Source organism: Antedon bifida, chromosome 7 (assembly GCF_963402885.1).
Source record: "Antedon bifida chromosome 7, ecAntBifi1.1, whole genome shotgun sequence".
Classification (NCBI taxonomy): domain Eukaryota; kingdom Metazoa; phylum Echinodermata; class Crinoidea; order Comatulida; family Antedonidae; genus Antedon; species Antedon bifida.
Window position 1 is genome coordinate 10,709,136 of NC_136232.1, and position 24,205 is coordinate 10,733,340.

The following is a 24,205-nucleotide window of genomic DNA, read 5'->3' on the forward strand; positions in this document are numbered from 1 at the left end:
TTCGTCTGTTTGAGTTTAAAACTGAGGATCGTTTGTTCCAGACAACGCGTACCTTCTCATCCTCCGCCGGGAGTAAACGCTGTTTTAATTGGCTAATTTTACACAATTGATTATGTGCATTGTGTATTGTTCCTGTATTGAGGTTTTATCAACATAAACTTTTCGTCTCACGGAACAGGTGGTATATAAAACTTCCAAGTTGTTAATGTTTATACTGTTTTCAAAAAAAGGAATTATTTTGTTGTTGTAATTAATTTTTTTGCTACCATCGTACCTGGAAGTTGTAAGTATCAATCAATTTAATATTTTTAATCTCATAATTTTAATAGCGTGTGTAACAATAATTCGAAAGGGAAGATGACATTTTGTGCAGTCGGTAACTATCTAACTAATAACGTACGCATCAAAGTTTGAGCGCGCGCGTACAATTCTTTGTGGCTAGGACGCAACGCAGCGCAATTGATTCGAATTATCCGTAGCTTGTGATTGGTCAAATTACTTGTGTTGTGCGTACATCTTACGTTGCGTCCTAGTGAAAACGCAGCTTTAGACCTGTTATCAACTGTTGTGTTACGAATCTAAGAATTGTCAATACTTTAGAAGAATAAGGAGACTGGAAATACAATGAACATTTAATTTCGCAGATAGCTTAACCCTCTTACGATAATGACATAAAACATGACAAGACTGATGTATGGCATTATCACACGGATTTAACATACATTAAAGTAAGCTATTAATTACTGTTATGGTGTTTTCTGTAAAACACAGAGTTGCTCAATCTTTTAAATCAAGAAAGTGTGGAACAAGAGTAAGGATGTCTAGAGGTCTTGGAAGAAGAGTGAGGATGTGAGAGGTCTTGGAAAAAGACTCGTTTTAACATTGATATAAAATGGTTGTGACGAACTTTGTTACAATTTTGGAACAAACAAATTAAGGTAGGTGGTGAAAATACGTTTTACATTACGTACATATAATCAAAGTAATGCGCACGCGTACAACAGTTGTAATAAAGTCATCACTGTTTTAAGGCCTGTTTACACTGGGACGATATAATTAGTTCCGGGACTCGAACATTTCTTCTGTTTTTTTAGGTAAATGTATATTTATCTACTTGTATACTAACTGGTCTTTATGATGGCAATAAATATCATATCATACATTGGACTATTCGTAAATGTCAGTATGTTTAGAATTCATAACACAAGAATAACAGCGTGTTGTTTACCTTAAAGTTTAATAAGAATTTTAAACAAAAACAACAATTATATTTAATTAAATAATTCAATTTCCACGAACGTTAAGGACAGTGAAAAAATACTTTGACCTGATCAATAAAACAAAAAAAACTTTGTGCAGTGATGTTCATGAGAAATGTATACGTGATGTCTAGTTATTTAAATAGCGCCCTCAGCGATGAATGGGTTACATTAATAATATTAATGTTTGGTTGATGTAGAAAAAAGGAGATGTGGAACAAACATACAAATATTAAGTTAATTCTATTAATTTTCGAGGCTTTTGGCACATATTTTGAAGTGCGCCCAAACGTTGATAAAATATAACCGCATTTGTACGCGCGCGTTACTATTTCTCTCTGTATGATGTCACCGATGCATTTTTGAATTAGTATATCATTATCTATTTCATTCGACTAAAAATGTTATAGCCTATAGACAAATGTATCTGGCTCATTTGTCAAGAGTCAGTTTAAATAGTAAATCACGTTAATATAATAGATAAAAGCTATGGATTAAATCAAGGATACTGTTGTACTTTGATTGATCGTATATTCATGCAAAGATACTAAAGCATCTAACCATGCTTTAGGTGGGTAAGTAGTTAATTCATTATACAAAGTTTATGCATTGCTGGCCAGGTTAAATTTGAAGTGGTGGGGGCGGACTGAGGAAGGAGGAGATAAATATACATTGTGTAGATGTGGATAAAGAGAAGCATTCAATCCATCTTCTTAAACTTTGAAGATGTTTGTTCTTAAAGTAAATCATTAGGGTTCCAATACAACGATAATATTTTAACAGTACTGTATAATTATTTTACTTTAAGCAATGACAATTAATCAGGTTGTACAATGCAAATATTGTACAGTATACCTAAGTTCGTATGGCGCGCCAAGTACGCCTAAAATTATGTAATAGCATATATGGTAGAGTACAGTAAATGTAAATGTTTATGACACATGGTATAGTATTAACCCCCTATTAATCACAAATGTCCTCATCTAAGTTTATTCTGTGCTGCTCGAATCACTGGATTGTTAATGCTGAAGGATATCCACCCAATAATTATTTTAAAATATTTTTATTTTGATGAAATTGATATTACATTTTCAAAAGCACCCAAGGCACTACATTATATTTAATCTTAAGCCATTAAAATCATCATTGTATGAATTCAAGGTCTAGTCCTTGGATGAGTTTTTGAAAATAATTTCTTAATGTTAATTGAACTTCCGTTGTAAAGGTCACGCACGTGAAGATGGGCATTATTGTATTGATGTTGTGGGTTGTTGAAATGCTAAGTTAAAATTAAATTTTTTTTCTACTCTCGCAAATTTACTCTCCGCATAAGCATTTTGCATTTATTACAACATTGATAAGCAGCACACTCTACAAAGAGTGACAATTAACCATGCTTTTTCGCGTTTCGTCACGTGTGTGCGCGTACGTGCGTGCGTGCGTGCGCCAACTCACCCAATTGACTCTATCGATACAGTAGGTGAACTCCGTGTCCTCTCACTCGATACTGCGTATCGTCTTTCCTTTACTCTGCCCTCTGACGACAGGTTGTCCACTGTACCGACTGATATACTGCCCATACTTCCAGAACTTTGGCAGTTTCTCTCCCGTCTGCACGGTAATTGTTGAAAAAAAAAGAAATGAAAATTACTTTCCCCCGTGAAACATAACAACATTTGTATAAAAGTTTGAAGAAGTAAAACTTTATAAGGATTTATTTCATGGCTTAAATCTTTTCTTTCAACGATGCTTTCAATATACTGTATTTTGAAGTCATTACCAACAAAATGTTTGTTGATGGCATATATTTCTATTTTGGAAATAGGCTAGAACATTTATTATTATTAGATTGAAGAACTTACAAATCAAGTAGGTGATTACCCCAATTGTGGTACAACATATCAGACGTCCAAAAGCTACTCTTCATTTGCATTTGAAAGATGACGTCACTGGTTATACCAATATTCTTACGCGCTGTGATTCTTCTATGAAGATCTTTCTTTAATCTACCGCTAGTTCGGTGTTTAATGTTTTCATGCGAATCGTAAGCTGCTGCTGAACTGTCTTCATCGTCACTACAGTAGCTGCAGCTAGCACACCGAGACATTGCAGGTGAGTTGTAGGTACCAGATGTGGGACACTTTGGCGTTCGCATGTACTGAAGACGATCATTTCCATCATCAATGTCTTTAGGCTTACCAAGTATCAATCGGTCACTTGTCTCAAATAAAGATTTGATGTAGGTAGGAGGTGATCTTGGCGGTAATAAAGGGTTGGCAGTAACCGGTCTAGTTCTAATTCTTTGGCTAGCCTGTTTACCCTCAACTTGTTTTGTGCGTGATTTTGGCGCAGGCGCAGTGAGTGGTCTTATACGTCTGTTGGGCGTCATCATATGCTCCATCCTACATATCGAAAATAATGAAGATATTGGTTTTAGGAATTAAGTTCACTTCATATGGGAGTAAAAAAAAGAAACAGTAGTTTCCTCATTGGTTACCATTGACAGAGAAAAATTGATGTATTTTTCTCAGAAACAAAGTGCGCCCTCCTTTAAAATAAAGTTTTTCTGATACTGTAGTTGGTTCTCTAAATGTGATTTAAAGAAGTAAATCATAAAAATAACTATTAGTTTTATTATTACCTTGTTAACTAAAATGCTGGTCACATTCTTGGTCTTTGGCGTAGATAATTGTAATAAACGTCACCGGCCGTTGACTTAATCTCACTACAGCTCAAATAGGATTCACTTTTTCATTCGAATAATTAAAACACACGACGGCACCAGACAATGTAATTAAGAAAACAAATAAACCTTAGTTAATTTTCTCTGAAATCTGCTACTTCTTCCTAATTAAAAAGCACAGTTAGTGTCTATTTCTACAGTGTATATTAAATATAGATTGTCTAAATGAGAAACGAGCCACATCCTTGATTAACTGTTAATGACTTGCTTTTGATGTTGTTGGTAATAGTGGTTATTGTAACATTACGATAAAACATAACATAAAGGTCGTGAAGGGCCATCAATGTGTTCAAATTATGTAGACACACTGTGACGAGACCTATATGATGGTAATAATGATGATAATTTAGAAAGCAACTCAACAGCACACATTTTACAAGGCTAAATTTAATACTGTGAGTAGTTTAACACAAATTTGACGCACGCGTACGAAAAGCGTTGATTATTATCAGCTTTTGAACACGCGTGCGTACCAAGTGCGTGTATATCTTGTGATGTCACTAATTCTATGATACAATGTTAAATGGCTGGTTTAGATTAATGTTCAGCCTTCCAATATACGGTAATAAGCACGTTATATAAATTATAATAACACTATAGCGAATAGTTATTCCCATGCATACAATTACAATGTTTGGAAACGTTATTAATCAAAAAGTTCAGTATTTGCTGATAAAGAATTAATTTTGTATTAATGTTATTCACCTGCATAAATCTAATTTTTTAATTTGTCGTCAGCACATTGGACTTAATTATGGTTTATGCAATGTGGCTTATACCACCTATCGATTCTTTACATGATTATGTTAAGTCGCACTGGTTACGAGTACATTACGTCCAAATTGTATGTTTATTATTTTGTGATAATGGTCTAAAAGCAAATTGGGAGATAATCACAGCAATTTGTCCAAAACACACACTCGTAGCGTATGAAAACTACCTACTAATTAAGCCCTAGATGCATCTGAGCAACTAAATTAATCACTTCCAAATTAACTCGACTAATGTACACGAAGCATGTCCTCTAACATGGTAATTGAAATCAAATAAACTTACAAAATCTTCTCTAATTGAATGAAAAAGAAAATGCTAAAAAATGTCCACAAGCTTACAACATCGACACAAAAGAAATAGGAACTCATAATAATAATTATAACCAGAATCATACTTAGGCCTACTCGTAAAACCAAATCAAATGTTTCCTTATTTGCTTAAACAACATAAAATGTATCGTATAATGTTTGATTAGTGAGGCTATACGAGGCCAAATATTGACATCTGTAAAAAGGAGGACATTGTATAAAATAGGCTTAAAATAAATTAATATTTGGCTAGGCCTAGAAGTGAGTCGATGGTGAGCACTGGTGTGTGTGGACTTACCCTTAATACTTGCTACTCAGCAACAAAACTTGTAGCCTATCTTGAGTGACTGAAAGAGAGGACAATAAAGCAAGCAACAAATATTATGTTAACCACTTCTTTGATACTTAAATTCTACGTCATAAATCATACATTTTTTCTTTGACAATACCGTGCCATAACCAAAGATGTTAATAAGTCTACCAATACAGTATGGCCTACTCTATTTCATACTGAGTTTTAGCTTTGATACTTAAATAACTTTAGGCCTACCAATACTTGTTCATATTGACTTTGACTTTGACACTTAAATTATTCTAGCATTACAACAAATATATTTACTTACCTTGTCTTTCTCCTCCAATTCATCAATTGTGTCATTTTGTACGTGTTATTTTTCCATATATCCATAACTACCAAACCTCTGACATAATACCGTTATCATTGAGTAAATGTAGATAGCCTTAACCGTTACTTAATCGATCTAAAACCTATACACACAACAAAGTATTGAATTTGATCTTTAGACTTTTGATAAATAGAGGGCTAGACATATGGCATTTAACTAATTAGCTTATTGGGCAATCATAGAAAATCTTTTATAAATGTATTTAATTTGTTAACACTTTAAGTGTATTTTTTATAATGATTTTTCCTAATAAATTCCAATCAAATCAAACTGATTTTCCGAATCGTATGATGAACACAACAGCAACCATTTTATTTATAACGTCACAGACGCATGATCCAAGAGAATTTTCTTTTAATTATTAAAACAAATATTGTATACTTATAATTATTTCTTCATTTTATAAAGATGGATACTTATTCATGATTTTATTACTTCATTTTATACGCGAGAGAGAAACTCGCCTATTATAATATGAAGGATAAACTTTAATCTATCGTGCTTATAAACCGAGTATCGCTTGAGGTTGGAGTGGAATAGAAAGGGTTTCAATCCTGGCAAAGGCAAGCACGTACCACCAAGCGCAACAACATTGTTGGAGGTTTCAATATATAGATTGAAATCAATTGAAAACAAATCATTTGTTGTATTCACATCTTAATAGTCTAAATAAGAACACTTCATTGATTATTAAAGGGTACTTAGAATATCGATTGGGCCACTTAAGCACCATGCTGCTCTTATTGGAAATCGATACACTACGTGTCTGCGTCTTAATCACCCTTATACGTGGTTCCCACTAGGACGAAGAGATTTGACCAATCACAAGCGATTATTCGAACTGTCGCTTGTGATTGGTCAGCGTCCTTGCGTTGCGTCCTAGTGGGAACCTAGAAAATAAGAAGGTATATTTACGCTACTTTGATATAGGCCTATGTTATATCGAAGAAAAGAGTCTTTCCATGTACGATGGTTATGGAATAAATAAAGTTGATTTGATTTGTCATGCGTTCGCACAATAAAATATATTACAAGTGAAGTGATACTCGACAATAAAGTTCATAGCCGAAGAATGAGGACGGAGCTGCTCGGTAGATTCTCATGCCGGAGGGAGGAGGAGATGAGGGACTAAAACGGTAGATTGGTGCGTTCTATTTCCATCACAGATAATTACAAGAGATTAGTGAGATACATTTGACAATAGTACATAATGACCTCTCGATATCGATATTGTATTATCATGGAAATCATAGTATTATCAAATACTAACAAACTTCTAATCAAATAAATGCAATTATGTATTTGTTATCTAAATTTTATTTAGGTTATTAATGTAAACATTGACAAATAAGAATACATGTTAAGCTCTGTCTACACTATTAAACTTTATGTGACAACAACATGTGATGTGCCCATAGAAACGATGATATTACTAGCATATTTTGGGCATAAAACTACCCTATTTAGGAACATCATTTTTTGGTCAAACTAGCTTCATTTATTAATGTAAATATCAACAACGAAGCATTCAAATTGCTGATAGATGTGCCGAAGCTTTGTATTCTCTCAGTCAAAATGTATTAGGAATTGTGTTGGTTTAATTCTAAACAACATTTATTTTTTCTTCAAAATCAAGAATTCGATAATAATAATAATATGGCATATAGACAATGAAGAAGCAGAAGCAGCAGGGCAAATTAATAATAACTGTCATATAAACAATTAGTTAGTGTACAAAAGTACAAACACGCAATATCAAAGTAACAGGCAAAAGAAACAACGAAACAATCTTGATAGAAGATACAAACAACTGGTTGTTTGTTCTGTTCGGTGGTATTGTTGCTGCTTCGGCTATGAGGAAAAGTTGGTGACGACATGAAAACGACGCGCGCGTAAAGTAGATACAAATGCGCGCATTAACTATACGGTTTCTGAACGTGGTCATGTGATTGAGTCATTTTGGTCTCCAAGTGATCGAAAATATTGCCTATCGGGTTTTAATTAACTATCTTCAATTTCCAATAGTTCATTAATTTAAAACTTCATTAGGAGTTACGGTTTCCTTCGTACAATTAATTCTTAAAAACGAATATTCCTATCAACAAAAACGATACTCGAAATCAAATTTCAACATTAATTCATTACTCAATTTTCTAACAATCTATCGACGAATATTCATGTTTAAAAGAACAATATTATTATACAAGCAGAGTATACTAATCAAATCGCTTGCCATGTGGGTAGGCCCTGAAAACTTCTCAACACATTTTCATTAAACTAAGTGGTTTTGTGATGAACAAGCTAGAATTAGAACTCTATCTAAATTAAGAGCAAGAGGTTAGATTATAAGTATTAGGCCTAATTGCTGTGCCAAGTTAATTGATGATTATCTAGGAAAAAAAAGTACTCAATATAAAAATGGTAAAATAATTTATTCAAAAATAATAAAAGAAAAATAATAATTTCGTGCCATTATGGTAAAGATACACATCCTTAATCATCGTTTTTATTCTGGATAGAACAACTAAAATTAAAATGAAAAGAAAAAGTCCAAAAGATAATGATTGGTTCTCATTAGGACGTAAGCGCAATTCAGTTCAAATAATCCATGTGATTGTCAAATTACTTGCGTTGCGCTTACGTGCTTACGTCCTATAGGAATCTTAAGCAACGGTACATACGGTATTGTAACTCCACGCTTTCAAAACCAAAATGAATATGGTTTACCATTGCCGCAATGCTATTTTCACATTTAAAAAAAACAGTCATAATAAAAAAGACAAAGAAAATGGATTGAAATTAGAACGTAGAGATTTAGCGAATTTTAAATTAAATAATTTAATTATATTGTACTGTTTTTTAAAGTTAATTTTTTTTAATTCAAAATTCTAACAAGTTTTTGAGGTCGATATCTTCTATAATTTAATACTATTACAAAATCCAATTACCAGCACTACACCATCTAAATCTTAGTATTTGTGTACAATATATCTCTATGGTAACGCATAAACAACTATATCCAACCGTCAGTAGGTTGAACAACGCATGCGCAGTGCACTTTATGTACTTAAACATTCTCTGAATGAAGTTTCATTTAGTGATCTAAATTTTACAGACAAATGAGGATCTTGAGTCCATCAATCAGCCTGCGGTAGTATCATCTGTATGTCACGGCAGGCGTGGATGCTTTTCAGGTGTAAAAGGTCGCATTGTGAAAATGGTAGGTTTACATTATGTTTCTATTCTACTTGAGTGCTTGCTCTGATATATATTTTAACAATCAATGTATTCTATCTAATAGTTTAGACCGGTGTACAATCGGTTGGATGTTTCGTCCGGTTTATGCCTCTAAGGAAGGGATTGATACCGATATGTTTCTGTCATACTCAATGAATAATCATCCTTCAAATGTGAATATACAATTTTATAAATCGGTACAAAGGAATCCATGACAAGAATTATTACTTAATATTATTATAAATCAAGATAATTAAAGCATCGGACATCAACATTATCGACTCTCTATATTCATTCAGGGGGAAAATGGCAAAAGGCTTCCTACTTTCTAGGAGTGTTATGCTTTATTTATTAATTATCTTGATTTATAATAATATTAAGTATCAATTCTTGTTTTATTCGTTTTATGTTTGATATGTTTATTCTACAATTCTGTTGTTAATTAAGGTGTTTCATTAGGGACCACAGTGGAAATAAGTTTCTTTTTGTACTTTTCTGTGTTTTTATCCTTGATTGATTCTCTTGATCATCAGAATAAGAATGTTTTTTAAATATTATAAAAACATAAAACGGTCATAACGTTTGGTCAAGAATCAAGTTTTGTTATAAATATGGAAATTTAGCGTTATTTTGTTTATTTATTTTCTCGTTATATCAAAACTTCTTAGAAAATTATATTTAGAATCACGACCGTTTGATCTTTAAGAGGAGAATAAACAAAAGCCGTATTAAACGTCGTTAAGTCAAACCTATGGCCTCTATAAAAACTTGAATAGCTCATCCATTGTATATTGGTTGTACATTAACTAAACATAAAATGTATTTCTATTAAAATACACTACCTCTACTAATTTCTTAATAATAATTGATGAATTGTAAATTATCGTAGGCGTCTATTCGTTATATTTATGAACATCCATTTACAGGAAGAATTAGGCTAAAAAGGGACAGAAGACATTTACAAGAATGACTCTATATGGCCGCATAATAATCAATATAGAAACACCCTTTTGTGTTTCCTTCCAATTACTTTGTGGTTGTTGTTGTTTTTTCTTTTGTTTGTGTGGATCTGATGTTTTGGGCAATAAAGAATAAAATTAAGAAAGACATGCCTCTTAAATATTAACTATTTGACTTATATACAAATTTAAGGATTTTCCGTAAGTGGTACCGTATTCATTTAGGAGAATTTATTTAATTTGTTAGTGTTTCTCTTATACTCCCATTTCCACATACCAGAGTTAACGGTAAGCGGTAAAGGGTAAACGGAAAACAAAAATATAGAATCTATAATGTTTTCTATAATCTGTTTTATACCATTTATCAAAACGCGAAGCGGACGGGCGTTTGCCGCTCGTCTGTGTAAATTGGCCTAAGTTATTATTTAGTTTGTTAGTGTTTCTCTTATAATCACACTTCTACATACTTAATACATACACATATATATTCTATAATATACATTCTATGTTGTTCCTTATTACCATTTGCACACATTGGTAAATTGGACTTTATAGTGCGAAAATGGTGAATATGACCACTTGACTATTTTGTACGTTAGTACGCCTAGTATGTATGATATTTTGTCAACCGACGGCCTGGGGATTCGGAGACCCATCATTAGCAGCCATCTGCTTCACATGTTGTATATTTCGATAAGAGCATTCGTTTACATTACAATGTTCTTATCACTCATCACAAGACAAATTATGTTTTTAGTTACAAAAAAATGATACATTCAAGTTCACCTAAAGCAGACCTATACCATGACTGTTATTAATTTAAAAAACACCGTTTTTAAAACAAATTAATCAAGTTCAAATGTTCCCAGTCGTTGCGTGTTGTATCACCGGTAAAGTAACATTAGGTAAAGGAAACAATACTCATGGAATTGAACCGCCGTGCAACCCCAGATTCCTCTTCGAATAATTTACCGCTGACTGTGTTTCAGCTGCCGTGTAAGTAAATGGCATTATCACGTCTTTCGGATGAGATGCCGTGACGTTGGTACGAGTATCATTAGGTGATAGTTCAGTATTAAAGCTAGAAAACGCCACTAAATGTGGACAGCAGGGCGCTATTAAACAATCGCGTATGATGGCACCAGGAAACAAAATCTCGTAATGGATAATTTATCACGTTGTGATTTTTTTTCAATTTGCGTTGCGCTTACGTCCTTTCGTTACGTCCTGGGAAGCAAGCTTAAAGAATGAAGGCGGTCACATCAAATCCATTCTGATTCCGTACGTGGTGTGAAGTCACCAGACAGGTGTTTTTTTAAATATATATATATTTTAAGTAAAATTACACAAGTCAATTAAATACTTCTATTTATTTACCTATTGTCGTGAGCGTTGCGTGCGCGTAAATGACATTATAAGGTGAATGTGTGTGTCCTTGCAAGTGATATCTACTAATCATTGACTTCGTGTTGCAGATCATTATTCTTTCCTGTCTATGTCTGATTACCATTTTACATACATGACACTAATTACGTGCTCTGATTACGGACAGTGTCCTCAATTGTATCACGTTTTTTTAGAGATAGAGATTATCGTAAATTTGATTTTTTTTAATGATATGGAAACAAATTCGTTTATTTTTTATTTACCACGGTCAATTTTTTTTAAAAAACAATTTATTTTTTTTAAAAACCCACGCGTACAAATAATGATGTGCATATTTTACAATGTTTCAATATGCTGGTTTTTTTTTTATAAATATTTTAATATTTTGAAATAATATGATCTAAATATCTTTTAGTGTAAACTATGTATGCACCACACACAGTATGCACGAAAGCCAGTGGAGCAGTAGCCTTAAAAAAAGAAGCAGGAGGATTGTTATACCTCCCTGAATGAAGTTTGCTCCTAAATGGAAGGAGAAGAAATCATTAAAATTGTCTTTAAAAGAAATGTGTAGATTTACACTGTAATACTACTATTTGGCTATTTACACTGTAATACTGCTATTTGGCTATTTACACTGTAATACTGCTATTTGGCTATTTACACTGTAATGCTGCTATTTGGCTCATGATTTATTTATTTAATCACATTACATCAACAAGAAGTTCTTAAATAAATTACGTAACGTTTGCATAATGTCTTCATTGAAATCAGTCATAGATAATGAATTCCTCTTCAATGAAATTTATACGATAATGTATACAATGACACCACCTGAAGACAAAACAAAAATGAACTATCCATATTCTTGACTAAAAAAGTGTAATTTATTCAAAATGATACAGTTAAGCATCTACTAAGGATAATATTTAAATAAATTGTTATCTTTTGATGCTTCTAATTTACATTTTTTCAGATGTGCTATTTATAACCAAATCTGCTCAAGAGAATCGTTAAAGCATTAGTGTACGTTGACTGTGACGATCGACTGCAATCATGTATGGGCTGCTGTTGGAAAGTATTCATGATATGATAAAAGGAAGATATGGAGAAGAAAAATGGCTGGAAATTAGGAGTAAAGCAGAAATTGACGAGCACATATTTGTCACCCATGATATTTATAGTGAAAGAATAATTCCACAAATCTGTCGAGCAGCTAGCTCGATACTGGACATTGAACTGGATGAGTTTATGTCAGAAAGCGGAAGATATTTTGTCAATTTTGTGGGAAATTATGACTATGATCGTCTGCTCGGGTGCCTGGGCCGAAACATGAGTGATTTCTTAAACGGACTCGACAACCTCCACGAATACATCCGGTTCAGCTACCCAAAGCTTAGGCCCCCCAGTTTCTTTTGTACTGACGAGAACGAAAACGGGCTAACTCTTCATTATCGGTCAAAGCGACGGGGCTTTCTTCGCTATGTGACGGGACAGATTATCGAAGTGGGACGAAATTTCTACGACATCGAAATAGATGTTCAAATTGTAAGCTCTGAATATAAAGGCGGGATGCAGTCTGTGACGTACTTATTAAGCTTTGATAATTCAAATTACCGTAAGAATGCTGGTACGGTGTCGAGGTTTATGGAGAGGGCACCCGACCTACACCCTACGCATTTGTTTAACATATTCCCATTCCACATTGTCTTTGACGATTCCATGACCATACAGAATGTTGGTAAGTATATACTATAATTATATTTTCAATTAATTTTTATTTTTATGTTGAATCAATAATATATAATAGTTTAACCATTAAAAGTAAAGGCAAGTTAAAAAGGGGATGATATAAAATAAAAATAAATCATAAAAAATAAATAATAATAAAAAAATAAAATAAAATAAATAAAAATAAAAGATATGTTGTTGTGATTGGTCAAATTACTTGCGTTGCGGGTACGTGTTTTCGTGTTTCGCGCTATAGAGGTTGGAGGACCACCTCAAGTTAAAATCTGGCGCAAAAAAAAACAACACAACACTTATAGATAATTTAACTTATAGATTAAACAGTATCAAAGTAATTTTTATCCAACAGAATCTATAATAATCTTGAATACTTGTGACGAATAAATGTATTTGTATAAAAAAAATAATAATAAATGTTATTTTCTACTAGGCGCCGTCCTTCATTCCGCAATCCCATACCTCGTGGGCAAGCCTCTTGATCAAGAATTCGAACTGATTCGACCCTTGCTTGATTTCTGCTGGGATTCGGTATGCTATTCTTTGTTATAGTTTGAAACGAAACGAAACATATAAAGTTACTGCATAGTGCTCTATTTATTCTTAACTTTATCTTTAAATTTCTACACAATACATGTTGATTAAGTATGGTAATTAATTGATACAAACAACAAGATAAATCAATTAGTTCAATCAGTAATTTTCCAAAAATAAAATTACGTCGCTTGAGAATGTAATTGAAAAGGTTTTGTAATGTATAAAATGCAATTGTATTTTTAAAAATGTATATGAATGTAAATGTGGTTTCTTTTTAACATCAAAATAATCTTAGCCTATGTATATACTGTTTAAAAGAGATGTATTTTTTTTTTTTAGCAATATACCTTATAAATAAGAGAAATATATAAATGTGCATATATATATAATATTATATTTATAACTGTCAGAGAACTATAATAAAAGTGGGACGAACCCACACAAGACAAAAAAAAACCAAAAAAATGTATAAAATGCAATTACGAATATATATATATACAAATCATTCCAATTGTTGTTGATGTGTTGTCTTTACTATGGCAGACCGTATAGACTAAACAGCGATGAATGCAATGAGGTTTTTCAATGCATTTTACCCATATTTTATAACATTTTATTATGTTTATATATATACGTGACAAGAAGGACAATTTTCGAGCCAGAGTGCTTGATGAAATAAGGAATTGAATTGAATTGAGCTAGAAGATCTCCTCAAAACAGACAAGTCGGATAGGCCTATAATAAGTAAAGATTATGTGTATAATATCGTAGTAGTGTCAACATTGACAGCCGTGTGTTATGCAATTCAAGTTAATATCATAGCACTAACAAGGTCTAAAAGGTGATATAAACATTGACGGACACAAATGTCGTTCTTTTTTATCATGATTACTACGCAGCTATTGAGTCTAACAGTACTTCTGTAGGCTACGTGTCGGCCATATATTTCTGAGCATGCGCAGAAAGATTTTGTAGCTATGCAGTAGATGCGTGGCGCGTATTGAAAACTAAAGGACTCCATTAGTAGAAGACGATTTTGAACAACAAGCCAATTTGTAAAATACATTTACTTTACAATGCTAGATTTAATGAAAAAGGCTAATAATTGGCATTGATAATAATGAGAATAATAGATGCTTAGGCTTAATTACTCTAATTATTTCCTTCTAATATACTTGGATTTATTTATGTCTTACGTTTTCAAATTTCTTTGATTAGAATTTTAACGTTCTTCGTTGTTTTTTTAAAAAAAAATAGATTTTCAATTTTACTGACTATTAAATCACTAAAACCATAAATGAAAAAGTATCGTTTGTAATCAATAAGTGAGGAACAGGATGATGAAAGAGAGCGAAGGATGACATTTTAATTTTAATGGATCAGTAATCTAAGTTTATTGTTGACGAAAAAAATACAATAATAAACTTTGACCTTAACACATGTTTGGCATGTTGTGCAGGTTAGGGAGGTCAGACAATATTGTCATAAAATGTATTCATGAATTTGCTTTTCCTTCATCCAATCTACGTAGTAGATGGATGAAGCTACTGTATTGTTCTAACCACGTGACTATATAACGTAGGTTTTTTTTTTTTTTATATATCTACATATAAATATATATATGTGTATTCGTTATATTTGTAATTATGTACACTTATTTGTTACTGAACTATGGAGAATTTTTTTTCCGAAATAAAAGATGAATGAATGAATATCATAGTGGTGTCCCGGCCATGTAATACACTTTACTCATTGTTGACAAGTTTCAGGAGTAAAGGTTATATTTTTAAAGGAATTCTTTCGATTTGCTAAAGCATTTAATATCTACCAAGTCTTTCTCTTTCAAAACTTTACAGTAATATGTTTTTCTTGCATTTTTAAGAATACTAGTTAGTTTTTATTTCTATATGTTTTATATGTTCGCTAAAGTTAGGACTTGATACCTAAGAAACTGTTTATACAAGTTGTTTTTTCTCCTATTCCATTTTTGTTTGAAGTTATATTTTTCAAACAATTTCTGAATCGGACATGGATTTCTGACACTGACATAAAGAAGTTTTATTTAGTGGAGCTGTAGCTTGTTGTTTAACATGCTTGCCTTGCAATCCCAAGGTCCGGGGTTCAATCCTGACCTAGTGCCAGGGTTGTAACTCACGACTCTTTCAACTCCACTAAGCAATGAGACTAGTTTGTAAGAACGATAAATTATAAAATAGTTTATCCATCACGAGTTTGTGCTCGCTGTTGGATGCGTATGAAAAAAAATTGTCTTCGAAATTGTTGGTTGAAATCTTCATTTCCTGTTTTTTTTTCTTTTTTTTTTAAATCAAATATTAGTCCAGAATGAATCGGTTTCCTATTTTTACTCTACTTTGTAAATTTATATAGAAAATATAATTTTTTTTCTCTAGGTAATCATGCACGTAAATAATGTATTTGAACTAGCTGCAACGACTTTGATTCGAAAAAAACAATCAAAAGGTCGGAAGTCTACAGGTAATACAAGTTAGTTACTATCGTATGGCACGCTCACTAAAACAAAAAAACTAAACGATTGCTGAAAAAATAGGATTGACATACTCTACTCTATAAATTAACCGACTGATATACTGACCCACTGAACAATTTATATACTAACCGAATAAAGGGTATTTCACACCTGTTCCGACACGGTTCTGATCCGGCGCCGGTAAATCAGATCGAACGCCAATGTTTCGTTTTCACGACGCTCCACGCGGCTATGCGCAAATCGATATGCGCGTAGCCGCTTGAACACGAAACATTGACGTTCGATTTGCAGGGTGCCGGAACAAGTGTGAAAGAACCTTAACTGTACTAATACAGTGCCGTAAGTAATAATGTATCAATATTCATTTTTCAGCAAGCTCAAGAAAGGACAGCAAGGAGAGCAGAAACTCTAACGACTCATGGTCAGGTAATTACGTCACAAATCAATTTATCCTAAATAATCGAAATATCGAAAAGACTGTCTTTGTTTCAAATTAACTATTAATGTCATCATCAGTAACATCAAGGCAATCATTAGATAGCTTTAGAATTTATTCATTACAATATTGAATATATATATTAATAATAAATAATTATTATTACTATTTTTATTTGTTTTTTTAATACAATAGACGCCCTCACTTTGGAAATGAACCCACGTCGAGTTCGCCTCAAGGGTCAAATGCAGTTTATAGAGGAATGGGATGCCATGATTTTTCTATGTACACCTGTGTAAGTATTACAATATAGTTTCATTTTGAAAAGCCTATGTTCTAGACGGCGACGATTCGACTTAATATTGGTTTTTAAAGATAAACATTTTGACACACCTGGCGTTTCATACGTATAGTACTTACAGAAAAATCGAAACGCCAAATGGAAAACTAAGAACAAAATAAAGACAATAATTTAAGATTACGAATCATATGTCTAATTGCAAGGGTTCATGATAATTGTAAGGAAATACTCATTATCATTAATAATTCTACCATTTTTATGGAAGAAAATATGAGATACGATTCAATTTTTATTCTGTCCTTGTCCTTGAAATTGTTTTAATGCTAATTTTCCCCTCATCGTTTCAATCTTGACTAACTGCTGTACATTACACTATAAATAATCAACTAAGACGAAATAAGCCGTTGGCATTGACAATATTATAAATTAAAGATTATTTGAACAGATAGTTAATACTTTACTAAGATTAATAGAGCCAATTTAAATCAACGGGAAGGTTAAAAACAATAGTATTTCATTATTTACGTTTTAGTACGCATGCGTTCAAATGATGATAAATATAGTACAGTTTAATTACACGCGCGCGTCAACTTTGTGTTGGAGGTAAAAACTTGTTTTAACATCTTTTTATAGAATGGAAAATATAGATACAATGGCTGCCGCAGGATTGTATGTGAACGACTTTAGTATGCACGATTCGAGTCGTGATCTCATTCTAGCTGGAACCCAGCAATCTACAGAGTTAAAAATGGCACTCGACCAGGTATGTCATGTATTTGTTATTTATATTCAAATTGAATCAAAGCTACATTCACGTCACTTGATCCGTTTCACGGAACGGAAGACGGCGCCGTTCAATTCTGTATTAGATTTTCAATTGTCTAACAACACGATGTATGTTTTAATGCAAATTACTGGAATTGTGGCGTTCCATACAACAACATAGACATGTATATTTCAATAATGTTACTGTTTATTTAGGAACAACGTAAGAGTGCGCAATTAGAAGAAAGTATGAGAAAACTAGATGTCGAAGTTAAGAAAACAGATTCTTTGTTGTATCAGATGATACCAAAACCGGTGGCGGAAAAACTTCGAAAGGGAGACTCTGCTACCAGTACGTGTGAGGTAGGAGGACTAAATAAGGATTGTCTTTTCCCAAATTCTCTCGAGACTGATATACGACGAACATTACAGGGTACACTTGCGCGCGCGTGTATGAACACTCATTTAACGCGCATTTTTACGTTGATCGTCTGAATTTTTGTTTATTTAGGTATTTCCGTGTGTGACCATTTTATTCAGTGACGTTGTAGGCTTTACAACAATTTGTTCACGTATTACACCGATGGAGGTGGTAGCCATGTTGAACAGCATGTACACAAAGTTTGATAACCTATGTGAAGAATACGAAGTATATAAGGTAAGGCGATGACGTCACCAAAAATTGCTTACACTTTATTTAAGCTTGGTTCCAACTAGCGACGCAACGCAAGGACGTAACGCAACGTAAGTGATTTGACCATTCACAAGCGATGGATTATTCGTTGGTCAACTCGCTTGCGTTGCGCGTACGTCATTGCGTTGCGTCTCTAGTGGGAACCACGCTTTACTTGGAAAAAGTACAAAGCTTGGTTTTTACTTAGATGCAACGTAATGTGACCAATCACGACGCGACATTTCGGATGATCCATCGCGTCGTGGTGATTGTGAGAACCAAGATTTAAGCTCTGTCTACACTATACTACACATCAAACTTTATGTGACAAAAAAATATGAAGTGCCAATATGTGGACATGATGATGTCATACCACTACCATATTTGGGTATACCACTACCATTATTACTAGTTTGATATTGTAGAGAGAGCTTAAGGATTATATGAAAATAGCAAAAATAGTGTTTTAAATGTAAACACACGGCGCTAAAACTAGCCATTTTTCTAACGTTGCTTAATAATATCACATTATCAAAAACACTTTATACTTTATTGCGATTAATCCAACACGACGACGGTAATATAAAGTATTAAAGATAAAATAATTGAATAACCACTTGCTATAAGTGGAATTAATATTATCAAATATTCAACGCCCAGTTGATTAACAGTCGAGGACACGCAAAAGTGCTCTAATGTTTACATAAGGAAATTTCATGCAATTACTCTTTTATATTTAATCTAAAATATTGAGGTTTTTTTTATTATTATATGTTCACAAGCGTTAGTTTGCAATCACCAAATTGAGCGTGTCAATAAATAATCTTATTAATTCACAATGATTGGGTTTCATGATGTCTCCTTGATTAAAAGATGAATCGGAAGATGATTAAAGTTTCTAAGCAGAGCGGTAAGGGTACAATCTAATTAAAGATGAAAACAAGAAAGATGTTTAATTATACAGCTAGCTATCATGATTACGCTTAATGAAAATTATATCAAGTCAAATTCGATTATTTTCTCTAAGAGAAATTAAATCTGAGAGTTGGGTTCGTGAAATTATTTATACGACTTACTATAAAGCTCTGTCTACACTATCAAACTTTATGTGACAAAAAAAATGTGATGTGCCCATATATGGACATGATGACGTCATATCACTACCATTTGAGCCCTTTTATATTGTAGACATAGCTTAAGCTTATTTCGACTAATAATACGGAGCTTTCGATTCGCTACGATCGACGAACAAACTACGTCATGTTCCTTCATTGTGCGCATGCGGGGATATTGGGACTGTTTACCTCCCCACCTCGACACAGGTTTGATGGTTTCTAATGGTCATAAGGAATAACATAGATTCTATATTTTTATTACCGTTACCGCTGGTCTGTGTAAATTGGCCTTTACTCTAGGTGGATAAAAGCCGTCATTTTCAAATTTAACATTAAAATCTAAAAATATCAACAACAATAGAGTGGCGTTCAAACAACACATACAGTAATATAATATAGCAGTTAAATTAACTATTAATTCTCTATTATTAGGTTGAGACTATTGGTGATGCATATATGATAGTGTCCGGAGCACCTATACCGACCGACGACCATGCACATAGGGTGTCCGAAATGGCCATGTCAATGGTCAAGGCGATGAGAGATTTAAAAGAACCTGATTCCGATGACCACATGAAAATACGTGCCGGTAAGAACAACTACCAATAATTAATTGGAGTTCAACGTAAAACTTGTTCTCGGTCTGCACTTAGGTAGTGCGCCCTCTATATCGTCACACAGTGTGGTTCCTCTGGGTACGTTCACATCAATATGCGCAGCAGTTTGAACACAGTGTTTGCTTCCCTGAATAAAGCGTTTTACAAGAAACAAAATGATATACACATACAATTATTTGCAATTGAGTGCATTTAGTTACATTCAGAAAAAAAAATTTATAATAAAAAACACAGGGGATTCTTTCATAAAATCTTCTGACAATACTCTAAAATGAGAATAATGTGTATATTGATGTTGTGTACAGGTGTGCATTCAGGAGTGGTAGTTGCTGGTGTTGTGGGACTTAAGATGCCTCGTTACTGTTTATTTGGTGACACTGTCAACACAGCGTCTCGGATGGAGTCTACGAGCGAGGCCCAATGTGTACACATCAGTGAAGCTACCAAAGACTCACTGAGTAACTGCCCGTATGTGATCGAAGAAAGAGGATCAATTGAAGTTAAGGTAAACTTATTATCACTAATACAACTAAAGCTTGCATCCCTCTTTGACGTAACAGAGGGACGTCAGCGCGCCGCAAGTAATTTGACCAATCACGGCGCGATGGATCATCCGAACTTATCGCCTCCTCTGATTAGTCAAATTACTTGCGGTTTACGTACGTCGTTGCGTTGGCGCCCAAGTGGGAATCATGCTTTTTAAATACAAAAAATAAATGGTTTGTTATTGATAGGTCTACTAATATCCCTTTTGAAACATACGTATTAAATAAATATCATAAACGGCATAGACCAAGCCATTGGATTACGAACGCTTACGTAATATGTCAATATAAACTAATTTGTGGAAAACTCTAAACTTTTGCTCTAGGGTAAAGGATCTATGAAAACGTATTGGTTGAAAGGACGGCGAGACGACGCGCCACCTTTTAGAGGGTTCAGAAAGCTTGGCTATCACGACGGCGACAACTCGGATGTGTAAGTTGTTTTGTTTTATCTTAATCGTGGTTCCCATTAGAACGCAACGCAGTGCTGTATTTCGTAATCACAAGTGGGAACCGACGACGCAACAGTGCTGTAAACATCGCAGGTTTGATTTCACGCAGGCGGGATTATTGGAATGGATTTTTCCTACGTTGCGTATATTGCGTTACGTTGCGTATCTAGTGGGAACCACGCTTTAGTAATCATTTCTGCATTTCAGACACTCCTCTCGTCACCATAATAACGGAAACTGCTAAATGTATTTGTACCGCACTTGAGGGCGTACTAATGTGTATAATAATATCTAACAATGAAATCTGTGGAATCTTCCTAACAATTAAATGAATATAATATGCCTATCCATTTAGGTCAACGGCGCTGATCTGTTTTGAAAGATGGGGTAAGTTATAAATCTACCTTCAGCTGGTGGGACTGAGGTCAGAGGTCAGACAATAATGCATAAGACCTCTTTATAGCCGTAAAACAAACTGTTAATACGTGTGCCTAATATCCTCTCATAGTCTGCGACCATACCTCCTTACATTAGTATACGTATTCGGTACACGAACTTCTTTAGTAGAAATCAATGTTAGTTAAAATAATGTATATATCAATTTTACAGTGAAGTCAACCAGTCGTACAGGCCGGTCAAGTTTGAAAATAAGGTAAGAATGAGCGACCAGCCTAGTCAAATGGCAAGGAAATCTAAATTTACCTCGGAAAAAAAACCAATAGAAAAAAAACCGATGATGGCAAAACAAAATATACCAAAACCACTTGTGAAAACACCTAAAGTCAACGAGTCTGCTGCCGCCACTCCGAACAATAAAAAGAACATTGTGAAATCTCCTGTAAAAGACAATATAACGATGTCAAAGAATTCACCGTTAAAGAATCAATTAAAAGCACCGATTGCTATCGGTAAGAAAATAGAAAACCGACAGGAGCCGAAACCTACCGAGATGACACCGATTGAGAAACCGATTATCAAAGAACCGAACGCTAACAAACTCGGGTCACCAGTTAAGCCTATGAATACGTCATCGTCAAAACTAGCAACCGGTGTACCAAGTCCCGTGAAAAGTCCCGTGAAAAGTCCAGTAAAAGTTGAAGATAAACCACAGAATTCGAACGCTAGCGTTGAGGAAGAGAAGTCTGGTGCCGCCGCCGCCGAGAATAAAAGCCAAGTGAAGTGTAGCAGACTCTGTGAACTGTTATAATTGAATCCTCAAATTTATATTGGTAAAATGTATAAAAGAATACAGTATTTGTATAAAAGAATACAGTCTTTATATAAGCTATAATGTGTATTTAAGATAACATCAGGAACTTTACGCGGCGCTTCACAAATAACTCTACGCTTCAGTATTTGCGCGCGCGCGCGTTGTAATTTATGCAGGGATATCAATAGGTCTACGCTTGTTTTTTTGTATATTTTAATAACAATTGGATTTTACCGGTTGTTGTTGCTGCACAAAATATATAAGAGAAAAAAATAAACCGGAGATTAAAATCTCCGCTATATTTTATTATGAAGAGAACGGTTTACTTCCAAACAAAAAATAATATATTTTTTTCTTTTATTTACTTTTTTTATAATCACAAATTAATTTCGGCTTCAATTTTTTGCTCTATTTGACAGAAATAACATAAAGAACGCGAGTGGAGTGAAGGTATATTGAAATGCACAACAACCAAACGGTAGGCTCCAAGTGATCTGTCTAAAAAGCGAGAGCGAAGGATTTATCAGTAGTAAATGAAAGCTTTAGTTTTAATGATCTGTTTTATAATTGTCTGTAATTGTTCAATAATATTTTGTAAACTGTATGTATGTAGATAAAGAAAATATTACAAACAAGAATATAGTATTGGTAAAATAACGCACAATGTAACGATATTCTAAGCAGGGTTGAACAAACAGAAAATGCGTAATGTTAGATTGACGTGTAGTCAGTGTATTATGAAGACCCCGGTGAATGGACAGAAATAATACTGTATAAGGCATAGCCATACAATGTTAGGAAACGTGGGAGGGGATAACAGGTACAAGGGGGGCTGGAATGGCCTCACAATGGCCTAAGAATAAGACAATTCGTAAGACCAAATGTCTGCATTCTAAATGTGGTGGAGTAAATTAGTTTTTTTAAGCCTACACTAACAAACGAATTTTTACACTAGATTTCTGCAAAGTTTGCCGAAGTTTGTAAACTGGTCTACACTAGTAAACTTTCGAAACTATTTCTTGATAAACTCGTTTGTCCGAGTGTAGGCCTAGGATTTAGAACTTAAGATGTTAAACTATCTATGCCAAAATAAAACGCACAATTCGACCAACTACATTTAACGTGGTGGAGTAAATTGGTCTTCGATAGGTAATTAGACATATGTAACGCTGTATCACGGAATTAGCCTAGGATACTGTTCCAACTGTAAGTACCTAGAATTTGCTATATATGACAAAGTAATAATTATTCATAGATTTACGAAAAATTCGACCAAATAAAATGCGAAAAGGAGACACAAAGATGACGCGAGCGTTCATATACTGATAAAAACGTCTTTTGTATGCGCGCGCCATCAACAAGTGTCTCTTCGCAATGACGAATTATGATAGTATTTGTAACGCACAACATGTTAATTAAGACACTTCTCTCTGGTAGAGAAGGTTACGTCTAATAGAGGCATAGCAGTAAAATACCTTTTCAGATATCTAACCAATGCCTGCCTGCACTATAACACTACTTTGTACTTCGCATTAAACATTGTATTTTTTAGCAACAATTATATTTACGTACTTTGTACCATGCGGATACATTTTTATGTACGAATTCTGTAATGTGATTAGTAAAATAATAATAGTATTGAATATCGACTATATGATTTTGATTTTGTTGGTGTAAATGATAAGAAATGGATGACAATGATGATGATGATCATGATGATGATGACGATGATGATGACGATGATGACAATGATGACAATCATGCTGATCCAGTGATCATGATGATGACGATGATGACGATTATGATGACGATTAAGACGATTATGATGACGATGATGGTGATGATGACGATGATGATGGGGATAAAATCCACAATGACACAATGATTAACTTGGTGATGATAATGCACACAAAATAAAGAAGATGGCACTATACCGATGAAGCCGGC

At 33.7% G+C, this 24,205-nt stretch overlaps 1 protein-coding gene across 2 annotated transcripts; it reads left to right on the plus strand.

The window, feature by feature from the left end:
- Positions 1–8,862: 8,862 nt before the first annotated feature.
- On the plus strand, positions 8,863–23,839 carry LOC144847473 (soluble guanylate cyclase 88E-like). Of its 2 annotated transcripts, XM_078703856.1 has the most exons (13): positions 8,863–8,990; positions 12,329–13,093; positions 13,532–13,629; positions 16,047–16,131; positions 16,517–16,570; positions 16,776–16,875; positions 17,515–17,644; positions 17,863–18,009; positions 18,158–18,304; positions 19,867–20,023; positions 20,357–20,556; positions 20,923–21,029; positions 21,658–23,839. In XM_078703856.1, the coding sequence occupies exons 2-13, from the start codon at positions 12,409–12,411 to the stop codon at positions 22,253–22,255; spliced, it is 2,508 nt and encodes an 835-aa protein (XP_078559982.1). In that variant the 5' UTR covers positions 8,863–8,990; positions 12,329–12,408; the 3' UTR covers positions 22,256–23,839. The 2 variants fall into 2 exon arrangements, with proteins under 2 accessions (XP_078559982.1, XP_078559983.1); XM_078703857.1 differs by lacking the exon at positions 8,863–8,990 and having other exon boundaries at positions 12,312–13,093.
- The last annotated feature ends 366 nt before the right edge of the window (positions 23,840–24,205 follow it).